The sequence below is a fragment of the Lutjanus erythropterus genome, chromosome 6 (genome assembly GCF_056507025.1).
Source record: "Lutjanus erythropterus isolate fLutEry1 chromosome 6, fLutEry1.hap2, whole genome shotgun sequence".
NCBI lineage: Eukaryota > Metazoa > Chordata > Actinopteri > Lutjaniformes > Lutjanidae > Lutjanus > Lutjanus erythropterus.
This window is the reverse complement of record NC_139322.1, coordinates 3,239,533-3,260,277: the sequence shown is the minus strand read 5'-3', so window position 1 is coordinate 3,260,277 and position 20,745 is coordinate 3,239,533. Positions and strand designations below refer to the sequence as shown.

At 40.6% G+C, this 20,745-nt stretch overlaps 1 protein-coding gene across 1 annotated transcript in view; it reads right to left on the bottom strand.

The window, feature by feature from the left end:
* Window positions 1-2,830: 2,830 nt before the first annotated feature.
* LOC146324650 (6-phosphofructo-2-kinase/fructose-2,6-bisphosphatase-like) overlaps window positions 2,831-20,745 on the bottom strand; it is a 19,233-nt gene continuing 1,318 nt past the window's right edge. Inside the window, exons 2-14 of the mRNA XM_084720242.1 lie at window positions 15,243-15,368; window positions 12,943-13,039; window positions 11,967-12,033; window positions 10,887-10,961; window positions 10,729-10,785; window positions 8,671-8,792; window positions 8,294-8,501; window positions 7,458-7,604; window positions 6,791-6,895; window positions 6,467-6,596; window positions 5,670-5,732; window positions 4,004-4,068; window positions 2,831-3,749 (exon numbers count right to left, since the gene is read on the bottom strand). Coding sequence (XP_084576368.1) covers window positions 3,690-3,749; window positions 4,004-4,068; window positions 5,670-5,732; window positions 6,467-6,596; window positions 6,791-6,895; window positions 7,458-7,604; window positions 8,294-8,501; window positions 8,671-8,792; window positions 10,729-10,785; window positions 10,887-10,961; window positions 11,967-12,033; window positions 12,943-13,039; window positions 15,243-15,368 — 1,322 coding nt within the window. The 3' untranslated portion in view covers window positions 2,831-3,689. The remainder of the gene's footprint in view (window positions 3,750-4,003; window positions 4,069-5,669; window positions 5,733-6,466; window positions 6,597-6,790; window positions 6,896-7,457; window positions 7,605-8,293; window positions 8,502-8,670; window positions 8,793-10,728; window positions 10,786-10,886; window positions 10,962-11,966; window positions 12,034-12,942; window positions 13,040-15,242; window positions 15,369-20,745) is intronic.

The following is a 20,745-nucleotide window of genomic DNA, read 5'->3' as shown; positions in this document are numbered from 1 at the left end:
GTATTCATGACCAATCATTAGGTAACTTTGCGGTCGACCTCAGGAGGGAACCCACATCATGCGCAGCGAATTTAGGACGACTCTGAGCAACTTTTGGGAAACCTGATGTTTTTGGGTTTGTAGCGCCCCCTATTGGCCGATCTGCACCAAATTTGGCACAGCGTCTGTGGATGACCTCTGGAACGAGCGTGTTAAGTTTGAAGTCAAAAGACTTTAGTTTGACCTAAATATGACACAACATGCGTTTTTTGAGCTAGCCAAAAAATCGTTCGGTTATAATTAGCGCATTTTTTGGCGTGCAACAATTCTTTTGATAACTTTTGGTCAGACACATCTAGACATCGTATGTGCAAAGTTTGGCGCAGATGGCGCTTAAACTGTAGGAGGAGTTCGAAAAAGTAGGTTTTGGACATGTGGCGACTTAGCGATGGCAATTTGCGGCAAAAGTGGGCGTGGCCTACGTCAGAAAATCCAGCGCTTTTCAGGGAACACGGCAATATGAGATTTTTCAACGTCTCATTTAAAATGTGGAAGTTATAGGCAAAAATGCGTTACAGCGCCACCTAGTTGGGTTTGTAGCGCCCCCTATTGGCCGATCCGCACCAAATTTGGCACCTAGTCTGTGGATGACCTCCGGAATGAGCGTGTTAAGTTTGAAGTCAAAAGAGTTTAGTTTGACCGAAATATGACACAAAATGTGTTTTTTCAGCTAGCCAAAAAATTGTTTGGTTATAATTAGCGAATTTTTTGTCGTTCAACGATTCCTTTGATAACTTTAGATCAGACACGTCTAGACATCGTATGTGCAAAGTTTGGCGCAGATGGCGCTTAAACTGTAGGAGGAGTTCGAAAAAGTAGGTTTCGGACACGCGGCGACTTAGCGACGGGAATTTTCGGCGAAAGTGGGCGGGGCCTACGTCAGAAAATCCAGCGCTATTCAGGGAATACGGCAATATAAAAATTTTCAACGTGTCATTTAAAATGTGGAAGTTATAGGCAAAAATGCGTTATAGCGCCCCCTAGTGGAGCACGAACGCGATTTTCGGTAGGCGGGATCTGAGTCCTATTCTACATTTAGCCATAAAATTTCAAAACCCTAAGTATTATACTTTGGCAGAAATTAAGTTTTTTTGTTTATCTTGTAATAAGCCCCGCCCACATTGACCTGTCATGACCCCCTTAAAGATATGGCCTCAGGACTGGGCCTACATCGTACGGACCAAATTTCGTAGAAATCGGTACAGTCGTTCTAGAGATATAAACTTCCCATATCTCTAGCGCCCCCTATGGGCCAACATTCGCCAAATTCAGCTCATAGGCTCCCAGTCTCATGCCAACCAAGGATCTCTGATTTGGTGTCAATAGCATTTACTTTGACCGAGATATGCAACATTTTCCATTTTTATGGCTAGCTACGGAAATTTGTTCGTTAATAATTCGCGGAATTTTCAACCCAAAAAAAATCTTTTGATAACTTTAGGTCATGAGGACCAGAAGAGTGTCCGGGCCAATTTTCGTGCAGATTGAACAAAATCCCTAGGAGGAGTTCGAAAAAGCAGGTTTTCCAGTTTTCGCGATTTTTCGGGAAAAGACGTCCAGGCGGAAGTGGGCGTGGCCAATTGCAAAGTGACTCAGCTGTATTCAAGGAATGTGGGGATATAAGGTTTTTGAATGTACGACATACGGTGTGGGAGTTATAGGCCAAAACGCGTTGTCCTTGCTTATAGCGCCCCCTGCAGGTGGATGTGTGCAGTTTTTTGCGTCTGAGGTCCCTGCGGGGGTCTGGGCCAGCCCTCAAATTTTCATCGTCCAAACTTGCACGGTTTAGGCTGCAGCATGAGTTTTATCAACGGAAGAATAAAAATAGAAAATAATAAAAATCTGAACAAAAACAATAGGGTTCCCAGCACCGCTGGTACTGGGAAACGCGTATGCTTGCATACACGCGTTTCCCAGCCCCCGCGGGCTTGGCCCCCTAATTACTGTCTCATTTGGACATGATGAACCTCTAGCAGCCATTTTGTCCCTCGTGTCCACATTCACACTTTTGGAAATTCACTTATTTGCTTTTTTTGTTCAGAGTTAGACAAAAAGATCGACACCTCTCTCATGTCTGAATGGTAAGTCTGATTCAGGCGGTTAGCTTAGCTTAGCATAAAGACTGGAAACGGGTGGAAACTGCTAGCCTGGGTCTGTCCAGAGATAACCAAAGGTTGAAAGCTCAGTTCACAAAGGTTAAAATGAGCTAGAACATTCATTTCTTCAGTTTTTAAATGTTATTTTAAATAAATCCTCCTAACAGGTCCACATGATGACATCATACTAAATGATGCACAATATTCATGCTTGTATTAATTTGAATGGACAGGATTTTTAAGTAGTTATTAATGAGTTTACAACAATTTGACAACGTTCTATAAAACAGTGACCACAAACATACTGTGGAAATTTCCAACTGAGAACTAGGACTTTTAAACATTTTTTAAAAAATATATCTAATTGCCATTATTTGGACTAATATTACATTTAGAGTCTCCTGATGTATAAAATGTTACTATTTTTTGTATTTCCCTTGCTTATGGTGTTCCTATATTCATTTTCAAATGCCCGCTGTTTAAATTGATCTTATTCATTATATTTCCTCATACTTTTTTGCTTTTTATATATATATATTTTGTTTTATATTTTTAATTGATGCTTCTTTATTTTTTGCTCTCCACTTTGCTGCTGTAACACTGTAAATGTCCCTGTTGTGGGACTAATAAAGGAATATTTATCCTACCTTTCTTCAGTCTGTAGAATATGACATGTAGGTCAGATCATCTCTGCCACACGATAAAATTTATTTTAAAATGACACATTTTCCCTTAACAACAAGCTTCCTGTCAGCAGGTCATATTAAGTTTTCAAAACTATTGTGATTAATTGTGCAGCCCCGGTACAAATTATACTAACAAGACACAACATGCTAACATGCTAGCTGTTTCCCCACATTTCCAGTCTTTGTGCTAAGCTAAGCTAGCCACCTTCTCGCTGTACAGACACGAGTGTGGCATCGATCTTCTCACGTAATTGTCAGCAAGAAAGTGAATAAGCCTAATTTTTTTTCCTCCCACTGTTACTTAAAGTTTCATCCAGCTTCTTCCCCAAAGTCAACAATGCAAAAACTCTCCTTCCTCTTTGTATCGCCGTGACGACCAGCAACAAAACCACTGACAAACCAGATCTGCCGACACGGACTCTCACGATACACGATGTGGAGACAAGACAACATGATGCAAAATGGCTCAAACCAACACGCCAAGTCCAGTTAGGGACCGGCTGTCTGATGCATTAGTATACGTGAGGAAGACAAGCTGCACGAGACAAAGAGACACGTGACTGTGTTAAAATATCCGAACGGTGATACCGGTCATCTGGCCAGTGTTCAGCAGTAGTTCATTTTTCACAGTAAAAGAAGCTGCTTCTTCATGTCACAGACGTTTGGCCTGAGTCCTGCGTTATAAAGTGCATTTACACTGGAAATGCCACGTGAGAAATGTCTCATTTTCATATTTCAATATAAAGTCTGTCCATTTTCACAACAACGACCACAACATCAATGACGATTACTTAAATTGAAAAAAAAGGCCACTTTCCATGAGGGTGGGGTGGAAATTAAACCAGCTGACCCCGTCCTGTCTCCTCCTCTAGCTGTGATCGGGGACTGTCTCCAACGCCTCCGCCGGGTCTCTGTCCACGTCCACGTTCTGAGGAAGAGACAGACTCACTCTGTTTATCTGATGCCACTCGAAACATTCTGAATGTGTCTGGAGAAACTAGAACAGATTTTAGGGCTGTACCAAATGTTTGTGTTGAGGTTTTCAAATGAAGCTTCTAATGTCTGGTGTCATATTTTATTATGTCATTTGTAAAAAGTCTGAAAAATACTTCTCATATCTCATAAAACTACCAAAATAAAACAACAAAACAACAAAATAAAACATAGAAAAGTTGAGTTTACCACTGGTTTGTCTCTGTGTGTGTTGACAGCTTCAATGTTGAGGAAGACCGACTCCACTTTACAACCTGAGAGAGAAAAATAGCAGCGAGGAGAAGTCGTGATGTTTGAGTCATGGAGTTAATGACAGATGATGAAATTAAAGGGGCAGTTCAGATTATTTGAAGTGTGGCTGTATGAAGTATTTATACATAGTCAGTGTAGCCAAGTGATGCACTGCTGTGGACAGGATCAGCAGCAAAAACATATTTAAGACACCTAAAAAAGTTGTGTACACTATGTTTAGAATATTTTCACTGCTGAATCAACCAAACTCCACGGGCAAAATCAATAATTTTACCTCACAGAATACAGGAGTTGTTGGTCTACTGCCGCCCCCATCTGTCAGTTTTTTTGTGTTGTTGTATGACTTCAGAGTTAATTAGGATTCACCAAAGTCACACAATAACAGAAACAAACTAACAGATGGAGGCGGCAGTAGACCCACAACTCCTGTGTTCTGTGAGGTAAAATTACTGATTTTGTCAAAGGAGTCTGGTTGGTTTGTAGAGCAAAACTGCTTCAGTTCCCTGTCAGAACAGTCGTGTCTGGGAGGGAAGCCTTGATTTGCGAAGCTCTCAGGACAGTAGCGCTTCACTCAGCAATGGCGGACATACTGGGAGACGCCCCCAAACTCATTTCTCGCCAAAAGCACATTGGCAGTCGAAAGAGAAGAACACCAAGACTATATAAGCAAAAGTGGGCTATAAGGCAACAAAATAAGGAAAAAGGGAACATTTCTAATAACAGAAATCAGTGTAACCTACTGTTGTAGACATTCTCAGGAATTCTTGACTATTTTATAAAGTACAGGGTTCATTTATTTAGCATTTTATACAACATAGGATTGTGTAACAACATTAGAGACGGGCAGGCTGCAGTTCAACCTGCAGGCACAGGTGTTAAACCACAGATCAGGCGGAGCCGGTCATAAAAGTAGACATATCAGATTAATGTTGAGTGGGCTGTAAGTGAACAAAAAAATATATCACTCGAGGAAAATATGAATTCCGTTTCTATTTTAAAGTTAAAGTTTTCAGATGAGGTGGCTGACAGCGCCTCATCTGCACGTTCGTGGTGATTTAGAGACTCAGTTTGTAAAGTTTACAGCCTGTCGTGTTGCATTTCTCTGTTACAATGAAGCAGATAAAAAAAAACAAAACAAAAAAAAACAGCTGCAACCACTGGTTTCACTTCCTCTGATCAGTTAACCACCAGCACATGTGGCAGGTGAACTGTGCATCTCTAAACAACATGCCAGCTGCAGCCCCTTTATGTCGCTCATAAAACAAAAAAATATATAAATAAATGAATAAATAAGTGAGAAAAATAGCCGATTCTTTCTGGTGAAGTGCAATAACAGACCTTCTAGACACGACCTGTAAGAAAACTGTCAGACAGCAAGGTACAGATATTCTAAATATAGCACACTCTTAAACTGACGTTCATTTTTTTAGGTGTTTAAAATGCATACTGCTGCCGAGCCTGTCCACAGCAGAACATGGTCGAACCGGGGGCCTGTCCACCATCTACTGTGGTACATTTCAAATAATCCGACTGTCCCTTTAAAGAAAGGATCAATGGGAACCGAGCAGGAAAAAAAATATAAATGTGGAGCAGAGAGACTGACCGTAGGCGACTGGGGTGAGTTTCAGAACCGTGTGGAGAGGACACTTCAGGTAGGGCAGCTCATCTGACACACAGGAAGAAAAGTCAGATTTGTTTAATCATAACTTGACATGTAATCATTTGTTAAAACAATAAATCTGATAAAAAGACAAAGATAAGATAAATGCGTCCGGGCAGCTCTTAATACTTCCTGACTTCCTGTCTGTGGCTCTCAGCTCTAAGACCAAAAAACTTCAGTAACTTCAGTAACGTCCTAAAACCGCTGCTCGCTGTAGTTTTTAATCAAACAAACAGGAGCAAATTGTGCATTTTCAGCACTCATTTTCAGCGGCGGATTAATCCACATTTGGTGCTTTAGTGAGTATAAAATTACATATTTATATACAAACATCTATTTCACTTCATCACATTATCAGTGAGCCTCTGACCTGGGGGATTTTGACAGAGTCTAAGAAAATAATAATAATCTTTATTTATAGAGCACTTTTCAAAATGCACATTACAGAGTTGGGTTACAAAGGCAGCAAAATAAAACATACAGGTCAGAAAGACAGATAAAATAATTCAGTGTAAAATTATTAAAAACAGGAAAATAAAAACTCAAGAGCTCAAAATCGTTAAAACTCTTGTCTCTCCAATAAAAGTATGTTTTTAAGAAGAGATCACCTGATTTCTTTGGGCAGACTGTTCCAGAGACTTGGGGGCCCCGACTGAAAACGCCCCGTCCCCTTTTCAGTTTTCAGCCTGATCAATTTCTCATGTCCCCCCCGCTGTAGAGGGATGTGTGTTTTGTCTCACCAGCACTTTTGTCCAGGAAGTAAGCCAGCAGACATCTCATGACCGCCTGGTGACAGATGACTAAAACGTTCTCCTGCCTCTCCAGCTCCATGATGACCGGCTCCAGACGCTGGACGAGGTCCTCGTACGACTGGTGGACGCAGACAAACACAGAGGGACGGTGTGTCAAACTGTCCACACGAGATCACTTCATCTTTACAAGTAAAATATGAAACTAGTGTTAACTGTTATCAGTTGATTTACAGAATTTTAATCAGCAGTTGTGGAAGATGTGAACTTTTACTACAAAGACACGCTGTTGGGACATGTGCAGAATGTCCTCACCTCTCCTTTAGGGTAGCGGTAGCGATACTTGTCCTGGTCCCTCAGTGCAAACTCCTCTGGGTAATTCTCCTGAATCTCCTCGTACGTCATCTCCTCACAGACACCCTGAGGCAGCAAACACAGGAAAACAGAGACAGACTCAAACACACAGCTGTCTTTTCTCTCTCCGTCACCTCATCACACACAAACACACTGTAAAAAAAACACAGTTAAGATGACTTAAAATTTCAGGGGAATGCAGGTTTCTGAGCTTTGAGCCAAACCCAAACTCTTAAGTTTTGAAATAAACTGACCTATCATCTTTAGTAGAGATGACTTACTTTTCTTCTTCAGATAAACTTGAATCTTTGAGGTTTATAAAGTGAGCTGTGAACCTGATTTTTCTTTTTTAGTAGTTTTAATTGAAAAGATTAAAACTTTAACATTTATTTCTTACTTCCTTCAATGAATTTACTCATTTAAAAAAAAAAGGTCAATGTTTTGAGTTTCTAAAATTCAAAGTTTTAAGTTTAAGTTCAAGCAGCAGTTTATCTTTAGCTCAAAACTCCGTTGTGCTGAAACTTTGATAAGTTTTCTCAACTTTTTTTGTTTTCACAGTGAAAGTGCACAAGAGTAATGAAGAGTAAAAACAACGTTCAGTTTATTTTTTTTTTTTTAACACACTCACAGCGTCGATCTCATTGAGGGCCTTCCACTGCTCGTACTGGACTCCCAGAGCCTCCGCAGTCTGGATGGTCCTCTTCATGTGGCTCGTCCACACCTTCAGGTCTTTGATAGACTGACCGCGCATGTACGCACCCAGAGCACTGGCAAACTGACACACACACACACACAGGAAGACAAGCAGGATCTGTAAACACTCAACAAAATATAAACCCAACATACCAGCCAATCAGAGGCAGAGCAGGGCAGGTAATGACTTTGCCCTCCTGGGAAACAAAAATGTAATCTGTAGCCGGACTGCAGGATTAATCATGAAAAAAAAAAATCACGATCTCATTTCCAAATAACGATGATGCATTTACATCAGGCTACACAGTGTTGGAACAATCACAGTTAAAGTTAAACATTTTTATTCGTATCCACGATTTGTTCTTATTTTGTTTTATATGCACTGATTTCTGTGATTCACCAACTCACCAAACAGTCAACTGATTGTTCGTCCAACACAAGGAAACACAAGACGATATATCTGTAAAATATTCTACATCTATTTCCTGCTTCACAAATTTGCTGCTTTTATCTATTTCATATCATCTCATGTTCAGTAGTTTAGGGGTTTTAGACTGTTGGTCAGAGGTTCTCTATGGAGGCCCTAAACTGGAATCATCAGGTTATCAGAAAAGTCAAAAATATACTTAAATTCATAATTTAATGAATAATACGGTTTGTTAAGTGTTTTAAATAAAAATATAAAAAAGAAAATATGAGATAAATTTAAGAGAATGATGCTGCACGAGGCCCAGGATGTTTAAAACATCAACGTCCACAAAGACTCCTCACCTTTGCCCCGCGTGTCGACAGCCCCGAGTCGCCCCCGATGCGACCCACGAGGTTGAGCTCGCTCTCTCCGTGGCGGCTCAGGTAGATGGATCTCGGAGTGACGTGGATGTTCATGAGGTAGTAGACGATCCTGCTCTGAATGTGGTCCTGGACGCGGTTCACCAGGTATCTGCTGCCCACGTTGAAGATCTTGATGTAGGACAAGTTCCTGCGTGGAGACGAGAGGACGGCTGAAAATCAGAGGACGCAAACGGAACAACAGAGGAACACAGCCAGTGTCTTTATCTAATATATAAAACAACATTTAGTTTGCAAAAATATTGCCACGCAGTGTGTAGTGAACACAGGAGTGGGTTTGACATTGCGGATGCGGTCACCTGTCCTTGTTGTCGTCCAGAGGGACGTAGGTCAACTTGTAACACTCGATCCTCTTCAGGAAGTCGGCCACTGCCTCGTCTTTGTCACAGTTCACATAGTCAGGACTGCTCAGCTTCACTTGCTATTTTGGGAAGGAGACAGTTTGAAGGGCGAGACGTTAAACAACAGTACATGTCCTCGTCTTCTGTCCAACACCACAGGCTTTCAGGGAAACAAAGGTACATTTTACTATTCATATTCTAAATATTTCTCTATATTGTCTCCCAGGTTTGTTACATTTTGGATTCAACATCTATACACTCAAATTTTCAGTTTTCAATGTCACAGATTTCATTCATGACAAAGATTCAAAATATTAAATCACTCCAACACGCCGCTTAAAGTAGATGGCCGTCGACACGCCTCCAGTTTGGAGAAGCAGCAGGAGTACCAGTGTAGGAAGCTAAGCAATGTACCACTGTGGACAGGGTCATCGGTTCAAGTGTACGCTATATTAAGAACGTTTCACCACTTTACCCTGCCACCAGACAGAGTTTTCTGATGGGAAACTGAAGTTATATAAGCCAAATTTCGCTCTCTCCGAAGCAACCAGACTCCATAGGCAAAATCAGTCATTTTACCTTGCAGAACACAGGAGCTGCTGGTCTAACGCTGCCTTGATCTGTTAGTTTGTTTGCCTTATTTTGTGTCTTAACTTAATCTGAAATCACCCCACAAGCAGAAATAACACAAACTAACTACCTGATCAAGGTAGTGGTAGACCAGCAACTCCTGAGTTCTGAGAGTTAAAATCACTGATTTTGCATATGGAGTTTGGTTGGTTTGCAGAGAGCGATATTTGCCTCATAACAGTCGTTTCCTGCTGTACATGAAATAAGTTGAAATCCTATTTCATATACGATCTATGGTTGAAGGGAGCCGTTTCCCCTCAGCCTGCAGGAACACTGCCGGAGTGGAAGATGAATGCAACATCACAATTTGACGATAACAAGTGAAGACAAGTCGTCCGCTGTAAGTTGATCAGCTGTTTATAACTCTGTCAGTCGTCTGTCAATGTAAAGTTAAGTCTGTTACACTGAAAACAAAAGCCCACTGCTCTGAAAACACACACTCTGGAGTTGGAGTTCAGTGACTGCCTGTCTCACTGCTGCCAAACTCCATTAACATTTTGCTCAATTTAACCATAATAAACATTTATTCCTCCTAAAAGATTATTAATGATTTCTTACGACTCATAAACAGACACTTACTCATTTGGCAAACATTCAGCATTAATTTGAATTCTAATGAATGTGAAACAGCTAAAACAAAACTGTTATTCCGGCCTAGAAGAGAAATTTCAAAGGGACACCACGGCTATAGAGTTGTTGTCAGAGAAGTCCTTTGTCAGAGTTGTCCTCTATATTAACTTACTAAGTCAGGGTTAAGAGTGTGTCCACACTGAGCCTTTTAAAATTGAAAACGTGTATTTTTCTCTCTGTCTCCATTTCCTTCTGTCTGGACTGAAATAGCATTTTTCTCGCCAAAGGAACACAGGTTTTCCAGAGTGTAGAAATCTTAAAGTCCTGGCTACAGGGCAAACAGAGCTGTGGCAATAAAGGAAAATAACTGATACTGAAGATGCTTGTTTTTGTTCGTTTTTTTTTCTAGTAAAACATATTTTTTAAGGTGCTAAAGGAGTTCTGTGAACCAAATACACAGCACACAAACACAGAGACACACAGATAAATTAATTGAACGGTTTTCACTAAAATGAGCTGAGCTAAACTGAACTGAAAATAAGAGAAAAAAAAGGGGAAGGGAAAGTGAAAGACAGCAGGAGAACTGTTCTCCATATGTGCAGAACATCTTGTTTTGGACCAAACGGCACAGCAGATCGTTCCGACGACACGTGACCTGGCTCTGCTCAGTCTGCTCCACCAATGACAACCAAGAAAAGAAACACACTGGGCCTCGGTTCAACACAGCTCTTGGCTCGAAGCACCACTTCCTGCACGCACACACACAAACACACAAACACAGACAGAGTCACACACACACACACATGCTTCACTTACTTTGATATTCTCTGCAATGATTTCTGGATCATCACATATCGACTCCACAAAGAAAACCTGCACAGGAGGGAGGGAAAAGAAAGAGCAGGAAACTGAAGCAGACATTGAATAAATAAATCAGTCAATTAAAAACAACAACAACAACAAAAAAAAAAAACCTTGTAGCCGTTCTCCTTGGCAAAGCTGAGGATGAGCTCTCTGCGCTCCGGGGTGGTGTTGGTGGCGTCAAAAACCTTACAGAGACAAATGAGATCAGTGACTGATTCAGACATTTAAAAAAAGGATTTATTCGTAGGTGTCTGTAGGGTCCAAATATGACAAATTAAATTCTGGTATATCAGGATTAAAAAGACACAGAACTACTGTGTGACTGCTCATTGTGTATGACAGATAAAAAAAAAGGTCCTTAATGTAAAAAAAAAAATTAAGCGCTTGTACGGCAACCAAGAAATAAAATCAAAGAGTCAGATTTTGATTCTGTGGGTTTTCACAGCTTTTTCTCTGGAAACGACACTGAGAGAGTGAACCAAGACGGAAGTAAAGTTCTGGTCGGACAAAGAAACAATGAGCTGAAACTCTGTAAAGCCGAGGTGAGCTGCAGGTCGACCTGGTAATTTATCATTATGATCGATTTAATATATTTTTATTAGAACTAGGCCCCGGCAATGTATCAATATTATATCAATATTGTGATGTGAAACCAGATATCGTCTTAGATTTTAGACATCGTTGTACTGTTAGTTTGTTATGCGGACTATAGCTGTAAAAAATGTACACTCAGAGGGAAAGAAATTACTTTTCTCAGGACCAGGGTGCAAAAATAATTGGAAAATACCTAAACACAGACTTTAAGAAGACAAAGACCAGTGCAGAGCTAAAAATTGCAATTAAAGTAAAAAATGAAAGGAGAAATAGATCATGTAAAATACAGCAGCCCAGTATGTCCTATAGTAAAGCAGCGTAAGTAGAGTCAACATGTAAAACTGAACGTTGAGCTGCTCTTTTTAAGTTTGAACTTGTGCAGCAACGGTCTAAGGAGCTCGTCCAGTGGAGAAAATGTGAAGATGCAGCGCCACATAAGCTTTGCTTCTACTGCAGAGATGTTTTGCACTTTAACTCACATAATAATTCAATTTAAACATAAACGAGGACCATTTATGGTGTGGCTGTTTCACCATAAATGAATCACAACTTTCAGCGAGCTGGTGCAAACTTAAAGAAACTTTAATGTCACTCACCACGACCTGCCCCAGCTCTCTGGTGAAGTAGTCACACACATCTTTCAGGGCAGCGATGGCACAGGCCCTGTGACCAGAAATAGAACAAAAGAACATCAATAATGCAGCACGTTGTAGTGGAAAAATTCTATGTTGAACTTTGTATTTTGTTGCTCACAGTTGCTTCTCGTCAAATGTTGTCTGACAGGGACTAACTGGTTACTTGTCTTTGGAAGGACAGCTTCTGATAACAAGCACATCCTGACTCTCCTGATAAGCACTTTAAGTCCATCCTGATCCAAACTCCATCGTCTCTTTACACTATAAGACGGATGCACTCATTATCAGTTACTTTTAAACTCTTGGTTTTTTTTTTATGTGGTCACCATTCACTTCCATTGTTTGGGAGATTCTGCAACACTGTTTCCAGCAGTGTTTTGTGGACTTATAATAAATAATAAACTCAAACTTCAGTCAGCATGAGGGCAAGTAGATAATGACTGAATTTTTATTTTTGAGTGAACTATCCCTTTAATGATGTTCCTGAGTAAATGACGTGTGCTGAATGCATCTGTAGATGACAGTGAATTAGAAAAGAGACTCCTACCATAAAACAGCTGCTTTTAGAATGGACTTTGGTTCAACAGTAACAAAATAGAGAAATAAAGTTTCTTAACAATATAAAAAGTGACAGATACCTGAAATACGTCACCTGGACACCCTTTTTCTTTAACTTTTTTGGTAATGATGCACATCATCAAATAGCAAAGACATTGGACACCCGACTGGCTGCAGGATCTGGACTCCTAATAGCTAAACAGCGATATGGTTTTCTTATTTTATGTGTTTAAACTGGCACCAGTCCGCCAGTCAAATCAGAGCAGGTTGTTTTCACACAGAAAGGGGCGGAGAGATGATGCAGGAGTAACGTATCCAGATGGGCAGCTCTGATCCAACATCGTTGGCAGTAAGACTGTGTGAAGCTGAAGGGTCGTACTTGCGTATCTTCATGGCGTCCGTGTTGTCGGGTCTGAAGAACTCAAAGCTGTTGTAGGAGCGTGTGGCGTCTCTTCTATACTGCCCGACATTAAACACTGCAAAACAAAGAGACGTGATGCTGCAGACGCCTGAAATAAAATCTTTTTTAGGAGTAAATGTGATGCACTGTGCACGGTAATTGAATATGAGTGTATGAACAATCACCAGGCTTTAAGCCGACATTTTCTGAGATAATGTGTTTCCATCAGATGCAAATTAAATGCATGTGTGGCTGCGCTGGTTTCGCTTCAGTGAGACATGAAATAAGAACCAGAAAGACCAGTTTCCAGGGCTGTTTCTTGCTGTAGTTGGACTGTGTGGTTGCACAGGGTCGCAAAAACCACCAGAGGCAGTGTGATGTAGAGGTGATCTGAGTTCAGTATTCCCACTGGCATTCAATGTTCCTAACATGCAAAATAAACACTGAAGGGAAAATGTAGCCTCCGTCTCCTTTATGCGTCTTTGACAGATGTTATAATGCAGAATCTGTAAACGTTTCTCATTTATGATCATTTTCTGTTGGTTTAAATTGCTGCTGTCAACTTGTTTGAGAGTAAAAACAAAGATGTTGAGAGTTTTTCCCCACGGATCTAAAGTGCACCAGTTTGATGTGTTTAAATGGTAAATGCAGGCCTCCAGACCATCTCTGAGAGTTTGGAATGCCTCCCATCGTAGTTTAATAAGGGCATTCAAACAACTTTTCGCATTGCACAGGGCCCCAGAAAAGCTTGAAACAGCCCTGACAGTTTGAGTAACAGATCGGTCTTCTCAGACACCACAACACAATAAACAGAGGTTTATAATACTCAGACAGGACTTTGCGAGGCAGACAGCAGAAATACAGTTAACTTACTGGCCAACATGTTGCAGCAAAAGTTGAGCTACGTTTGGCTTTTTCGAAGGACGACCCTGTTTTAGTACTAGAGCTGCAACGATCAGTCGACTGAGAAGAAAACTATCAACTATTTTTCAAGTACAAATGTCACACATTTGCTGGTCCCAACTTGTTAAATTTGATTTTGATTTTTTCTGTTATTTCTGACAGTAATTGAAGAGTCATTCGCTCTTGGACTGTTGGTTTGACAAAAGAAGCAATTCAAAGACGTTCCTTTGGGCTCTGTGAAATTGGGATGAGCACTTCTTACATTTTCTTGACATTTCATTAACTAAATGATTCATTGTGAAAATATTTGGCAGGTTATTTGACGATGATAGTTGCAGCCCTGGGCTGTGTGATGGCTGCACCTGCTGCCACGCAGCTGATTTAAATGTTCACCCTCCTGCACTCACCTTAGTTTTCTCAAATGCACATGGTTATTCAGCACAGTTGACAATATATTAGTTTCTATTTGAAACATGCACATCTACCGTAGTTATCTGCTGTACAGTCACACTTTTGTTAATTTGCCCTACATGGTTGTAATTTTTATTTCTTGAGTAACCAGGGTGGAAGGTGCTGCTGGTTGCTGCTGCTGGAAGGAAATCTTGTCAAGCCTGAACGAAAGACGTGTCCGCTGAAGGACAGTCGTGCACTTTTGCCTCTTGTGGTCGAAATGAGTATTACAACAACAAACACAGTGATCCTGACAAAAAAATCACCTGTTTTCACAGACGAAAAGAAAAGTAACTCAGAAAAACAAAAACAAAGCACAGACTCAAACAAACATAATCCCTTTCCTTTATGACCCACTGTTGGTGCTGTCTGTATCTGCAGAGACCCTGCAGCTCTCTGCCTGTATTTCCTTATTTTTTTTCATTGTTTTGCTGCGCTCAGGATGTTTCGTCAAACCCAGAATGTTGGTATTCAACGTCCTAGGATGTTCTGGTGCGTTTAAGAACAGCTTGGACAAATCCTACCAACTCTACCTTTAAGTTCTAAACTACATAGAAAATCATTTTAGATCAGATTTAGAAAATGCATCACCAGATTTTTCTTTTCTCTCGTCTCATCTTCTGTCCTTCTCACATGTGCAGTGAACAAAATTAGAGAAACATCTTACAATTCAATGCAAAGCAACAATCAACCAGAGCTATTTATGTTATTATGTCTTCTGACTAAAATCTAGAGTAAAATAAAATTTAAATCAGGTATATTTTTGTAAGGCTGTCAGTAATCTGCTATGATTGTGTGAAATATGATTGTGCAGTAAAACATTTTTACAGCCGACTGAGTCAAAGTAAATGTTAAGTTTGATCACATGCTGGTTTAAGGTTAAGTGAGTGTGAGTCTCAGTGTAATCCTGCACGCTCACACGATACCTTTCGTTGTAACGCCGATCCAGTTCAGGTATCTGGTGAGCTTCTTGGAGATGTAGGTCTTCCCTCTCGCCGGGAGTCCCACCATCACTATCATGGTCGGGGAGTTGGTGAACTGAGGCACCGACGCTGAAACACACAAACACACACACACACAGTGTGAGGAAAAAAAGACCTGCGCTGCACTTTTAAAACATTCCTGTGGAGTAAGTTTCAGCAAAAGTTTAAAGGAATAGTTGAAGATTTAAAGGACCAGTGTGCAAGGCTTAGTGGCATCTAGTGGTGAGCTTGCAGATCACAAACATCATTATCATTCTGAGACAGAATAACTGTTCTTGTTTGACCTTTTCATGTTATTTAGAGTTCAAATTATTGCCAAATGTTCGCCACAATGAGTTAGTTTCTCTCCATGATTCCTATGGAATCATTAATAATCTTTTAGAAGGAGCAGATGTTTATAACTATAAATTGAGCAAAATCTTTATTGAGTTTGGCAAACAGACTGAACTCCTTTTATAAATTAAAAAAGATAATCAGAGTCATTAGTTGTAGCCACTGTCTTCAGATAAAATCCATTTCATTCTCATATCAGGCCTGAAGTGAAGTTGGACTAATAACTTGAAAACAATCAGTCACACCAGTAGAACCACCACGTAATGAAACCAACTACTCCAGCAAGTAGTCCGGCCCTCAGCAATGACCAGCGACAGAGACAATTTCTAGTCCCTGTTGAGTCAGCAGGGACTAAATACCACATGCACACATTTAGTTGCTACTACATCTGCAAACTTCTCACTCATTTTTAAGGTAGTAGCGCCTGACTTTCTTTTCAATAACTCCAGAGTGTTGTAAAGACAAAAATATTCTGCTTCAATTCACATTTGTTGGTGTTTATCCTCTGGAAATTCTTTTTGTTGGTTAAGTTGTTATTGTCACTGGTTCACTTCCCTGGAAAACAAACTAATTAACAAATATTAAAAGAGGTACTTCATACCTAAATTTGTTTTTTGAGCTGCAGACTAAATTAAATTACTGTGATCAAACTATCATTCAGTGCTGGTGTTAATATTGACATTTCTCTACAAATTTATTTTAAAACATTGGGATTTCATTGGTTTAGTAAGGTTCAAAGACAACGCTGAGATTGGGCTGACTGTTAGTGACTGATCTGCCTCATGAGACTTATATTAAAAAAAGAGCGTTAATGCCCTTTAATCAGAGTTGGAGCTGCAATCAAGACGACGACCTCAAATGTCGTTTTATCCTCAAAACAAAGATATTAAGTTTACTGTCAGAGAGGAGTAATAAAACAGAAAATATTCACATCTGAGGAGCTGAAATCAGAGAATGTAGACAAATCTCTTGAAAAAATCAATTATCAAAATAGTTGGCAAGTAATTTAATAGTTAATTAATCGCTTAATCAACAAGTTATTGCAGTTTTACACTGTTTGCTGCAAAAATCAGACCTTTACTATCATTCCCTCTAACACTGCAAATCATATCACAATTGTAATATCAGTAAAAAATAATTGTGATTAGATATTTTTTATAAAATCGTTCAGCCCTGCATTCAATGATATGAAAGCGTCACATTAGATTCAACGGAAGAGTGTAGACGTGGTCTCAAGTGAGTCTTCAGGGTGAATGAACCTGCGGTCTCTCACAGAGGGGCACCGTCCTCCACAGAGGGACGCCGTCCTCCACAGAGGGACGCCGTCCTCCACAGAGGGACGCCGTCCTCCACAGAGGGACGCCGTCCTCCACGGAACAAATCCTCTGAACCCAAACAAACAAACCAGCACCTTCATGAGTCAAGTCGTCTGCTTCCAAAATCTGCCTGACGCCTCCTTTAAACCACAAGTATGAACCTGTCAAACTGTGTGAGGCGACACAACAATGAATCCATGTGTGCCAGGCAGCGTGTGTATATGTTTCTGTGTGTGTGTGTGTGTGTGTGTGTGTGTGTGTGTGTGTGTGCGTACTCACAGCCTCTGCGTTGGCTCAGCCTGCTTTGCATCCATGGGACCCAGGTCTTCTCCAGAGGATTTAGACTGAGTCTTCTTTGTGTGTCTGACATGGCTTCAACAGCCCTGTGAGTGTGTGTATAAAACCTTTGATGTACTGAGTGTGTGTGTGTGTGTGTTTAACAGGAGGCAAGATAAAAGAGGCGCTCACCAGGTGAGATTTCAGATTTTGAACTTTCTCACATGATGTCAGAGGGGGTGGAGTTTTGAGTCAGTGAGCACACCTGTTTGGCTCCTTGCAGAGTATGGAGTGTCTCTGATTGGTCAGTTAACCTGTCACTCATGTCAATTGTCCCAGTGAAGCCCAGAATGAGCTCATCAACCAATCACCGTGTGGAACTCTAAACTTTGCCCCGGCATACAGGAAGTGGTGTAGCGTGACAAAGCAGGAACAGCCTATCAGGATTTCACCAGATGACTAATAAACTGCCATGAACCCGCCCAGCCCTCTGTGTGTGTGTGTGTGTGTGTGTGTGTGTGTGTGTGTGTGTGTGTGTGTGTGTGTGTGTGTGTGTGTGTGTACACACATGTTACATCATCTTACATGACATCAACATTTATACAAACAACTTTGCATAATGAGTGCTTTTATTCTGCTTGTATTTGTTGTTGAAAAATTTGGGATGCTGTGCAAAACAAAAATAAAAACAGAATGCAATAATCTGCAAATTATTTTTGACTTGTATTGAATTTAATTCAGTACAAAGATATTTAATGTTCAAACTGATCAACTTTATCGTCTGAATTTAATGCCTGCAACATGTTTAAAAAAAAGTTGGACAGGAGCAACAAAAGACGGTGAAAGTTGTGTAACGCTCCAAAAACACCTGTTTGGATCATTCGTCAGGTGAACAGGTGAGCTGGTAACAGGTGACAGGATCATGATCGGGTATTAAAGGCTCAGTGGTTCACAAACATGGATGGGGTGAGATTCAAAACTCTGTGAAAAACTGCAAATAGTCCAACATTTTTAAGAACATTTGTCAACACAAAACTGCAGGAATTTATAGATTTCACCATCTACAATCCATAATATCATTAAAAGATTCAGAGAATCCAGAGAAATCTCTGCATGTAAGGAGCAAGACTGAAAACCAACACTGAATGTCTGTGACCTTTGATCCCTCAGGCAGTACTGCATTAAAAACTGCATTAAAAACCCACATCATTGTATAAAGGATACTACATGGACTCAGGAACACTTTGGAAAACCGCTGTCAGTAAACACAGTTTGTCTCTGCATCTACAAATGTAAGTTAAGACTCTACCATGCAAAGAGAAAGACATATATCAACAACTGACCTGTAACTATCCAGTCAGCGTCACATATCCAACACTGTACTGAATAACCATAAAAGGGGACACAGTTTTCAGTCTCCTGCTTCAGTTCCACTGAAATGCAATATGAACCCTAACTGGAAATGAAATGGCCTTTTTATCTGAAAGCGTTAACTTCATTAATTAATGAATTCCTCAGTTTGAAAGCATCACAGGCTCCTGTCTGTATGAGGGAGTGCTCTGCTGTGTTGTTAGAAATGTTCTGCCTCCGTCAGTGGAGAGCAGCCTCTCTGCTGCACCATTAGCTCCGGGGAAACACGTCGCTGTCCAGAATGCAGAGCGGGTGCAAAGTTTTTGAGGAGAACAGACTGAACACAGAGTGATTTTCTTCGTCACAGAGTCAGTTTGAGTTGTTTAATGCTGCGGTGTGAGTCACTCAGACACTCATTTATTACAGCTGATCGCTGCTCCGCTTCATTAACTTCTTAATGTCTCTGCCATGTGTTCACAATACACCTCATGTTTGTCTCACAAACACAGTTATTTAAAGACTAAATTAAACTTGGTTGCAACTGCTGCCTTTTCATCTCTCACTGACAGGGTAACTCTAGCGTGTGAACAGTGCAGCTTGTCTGGGCGCTGCATCCCCCACGCAGCTGAGTTCTGCCTTTTTTGCTTCAACAACATCACGTTACCAACTAATATTAAGAAAACTTGACATCTGTGAATCGATTCAGAGTCTTCCATGTCAGCACCGCGATGCATCGGAGAATTGGGTGACATGGGGGTGTTATAGATTAGGGCTGGGCGGTATGACAAGATTTTCATGTCACGTTTTTTTTTAAAAATCATATTGTTTCACGGTATTTGATGGTATTTTGTCATGCAACAGTGTTCTAACCCATATTTTCTGTCATAAGGACTGTATCATGGTTTTTTTTCATGTCCAGACAGGTAAAAGCATGACCCCTTATAACATGGCGGGGACGACTATATGATTAAACATCCCCACACACACTAGTCGGCACCAGAACTGCTACTAGTTTAAAATATTTAAAAATAAAATATTTAAAATATTTATCAATATTTCATTCATGCACAATGCCAGTTATCTGTTGCCTCCAAGATTTTATGCAGCCGTCTGCCACTAGTCGGGGCTGCAGCTCTGTCAGACGCAGCTCCTCTCACCCAGCAGGTATGAACCGATCGCCGTGGCAACACCGGATGTTTATATCAGCAAAGTCGGACAGATGAATGTAGACTGTGACAGAATAAGCTGATATATATTCACACACAGACACAGACATAAACCTGCAAGCAGAGCTGCTACTGCTAGCACTGCTAACGTTAGCCACACTGTGTGTCAGGCTGGCAGCTAACGTTAGCTCTGTGTTCTCTACCTGCAGACATCGTGACCCTCTTCGGTCTGAAAAGGTGAAGCGTTTAGTGAGTCGTTGTCATGTTTTGTACATTAATGTGTAAGGTTTGTATTGCACAGCGCAAAGTATGATTTGAAGATTGTAGACTGTGATTAACGGCTTCAATTGGCTCTTAATACACACAGTATTTTTTTTCGGACAGTGATTAACATTATAAAATGATACATTCTGCTAACCTTTAACTGCTTTCTGAGTGTTTTCTTAGTGTTAGACTAGTCTAAATTAAATTTTGTGTTTAATCGACAGGGAAATTAGTTGCCAGGAACATCCCTAGTACACACGCTCAAGGGCAAGCACGCCTGTGGTGTTGGTGTGCAGCAGTGAAATGGGTCCCCGCTGAAACACTTTCCTGTCACACACGTTTCTGGATGTTGTTTGGGCTATTCACCGGTATGGTGGTATATGAAAAATTAATATCATAACGAAAATAAAGACCTGTTTTTGGTACCAACCGGTATACTGCACAGGCCTATTATAGATCCTATTTTTATTTTCTTTTTCCCCCAAACACTGGTTTTCATTGATTTGACTAGTCTGTAACTATGTGTTACTGAAGTGCACAAGTGCTGTATTATGACAGTAACTGCTGTAAAAAGCCTTAGGGCTTCATCAGAGTCCTGAAGAGACAGGTACACCAACGGACCTGTTAGTTTGTTAAGTTTGTGGACTCGACGCGTTCTGCACATGTGCAGTAGATCCACGTCTGTCTTGGCCATATGGAAAGGTCCATGGACTCGTCTGCATGGTCACAATATATGGGGTG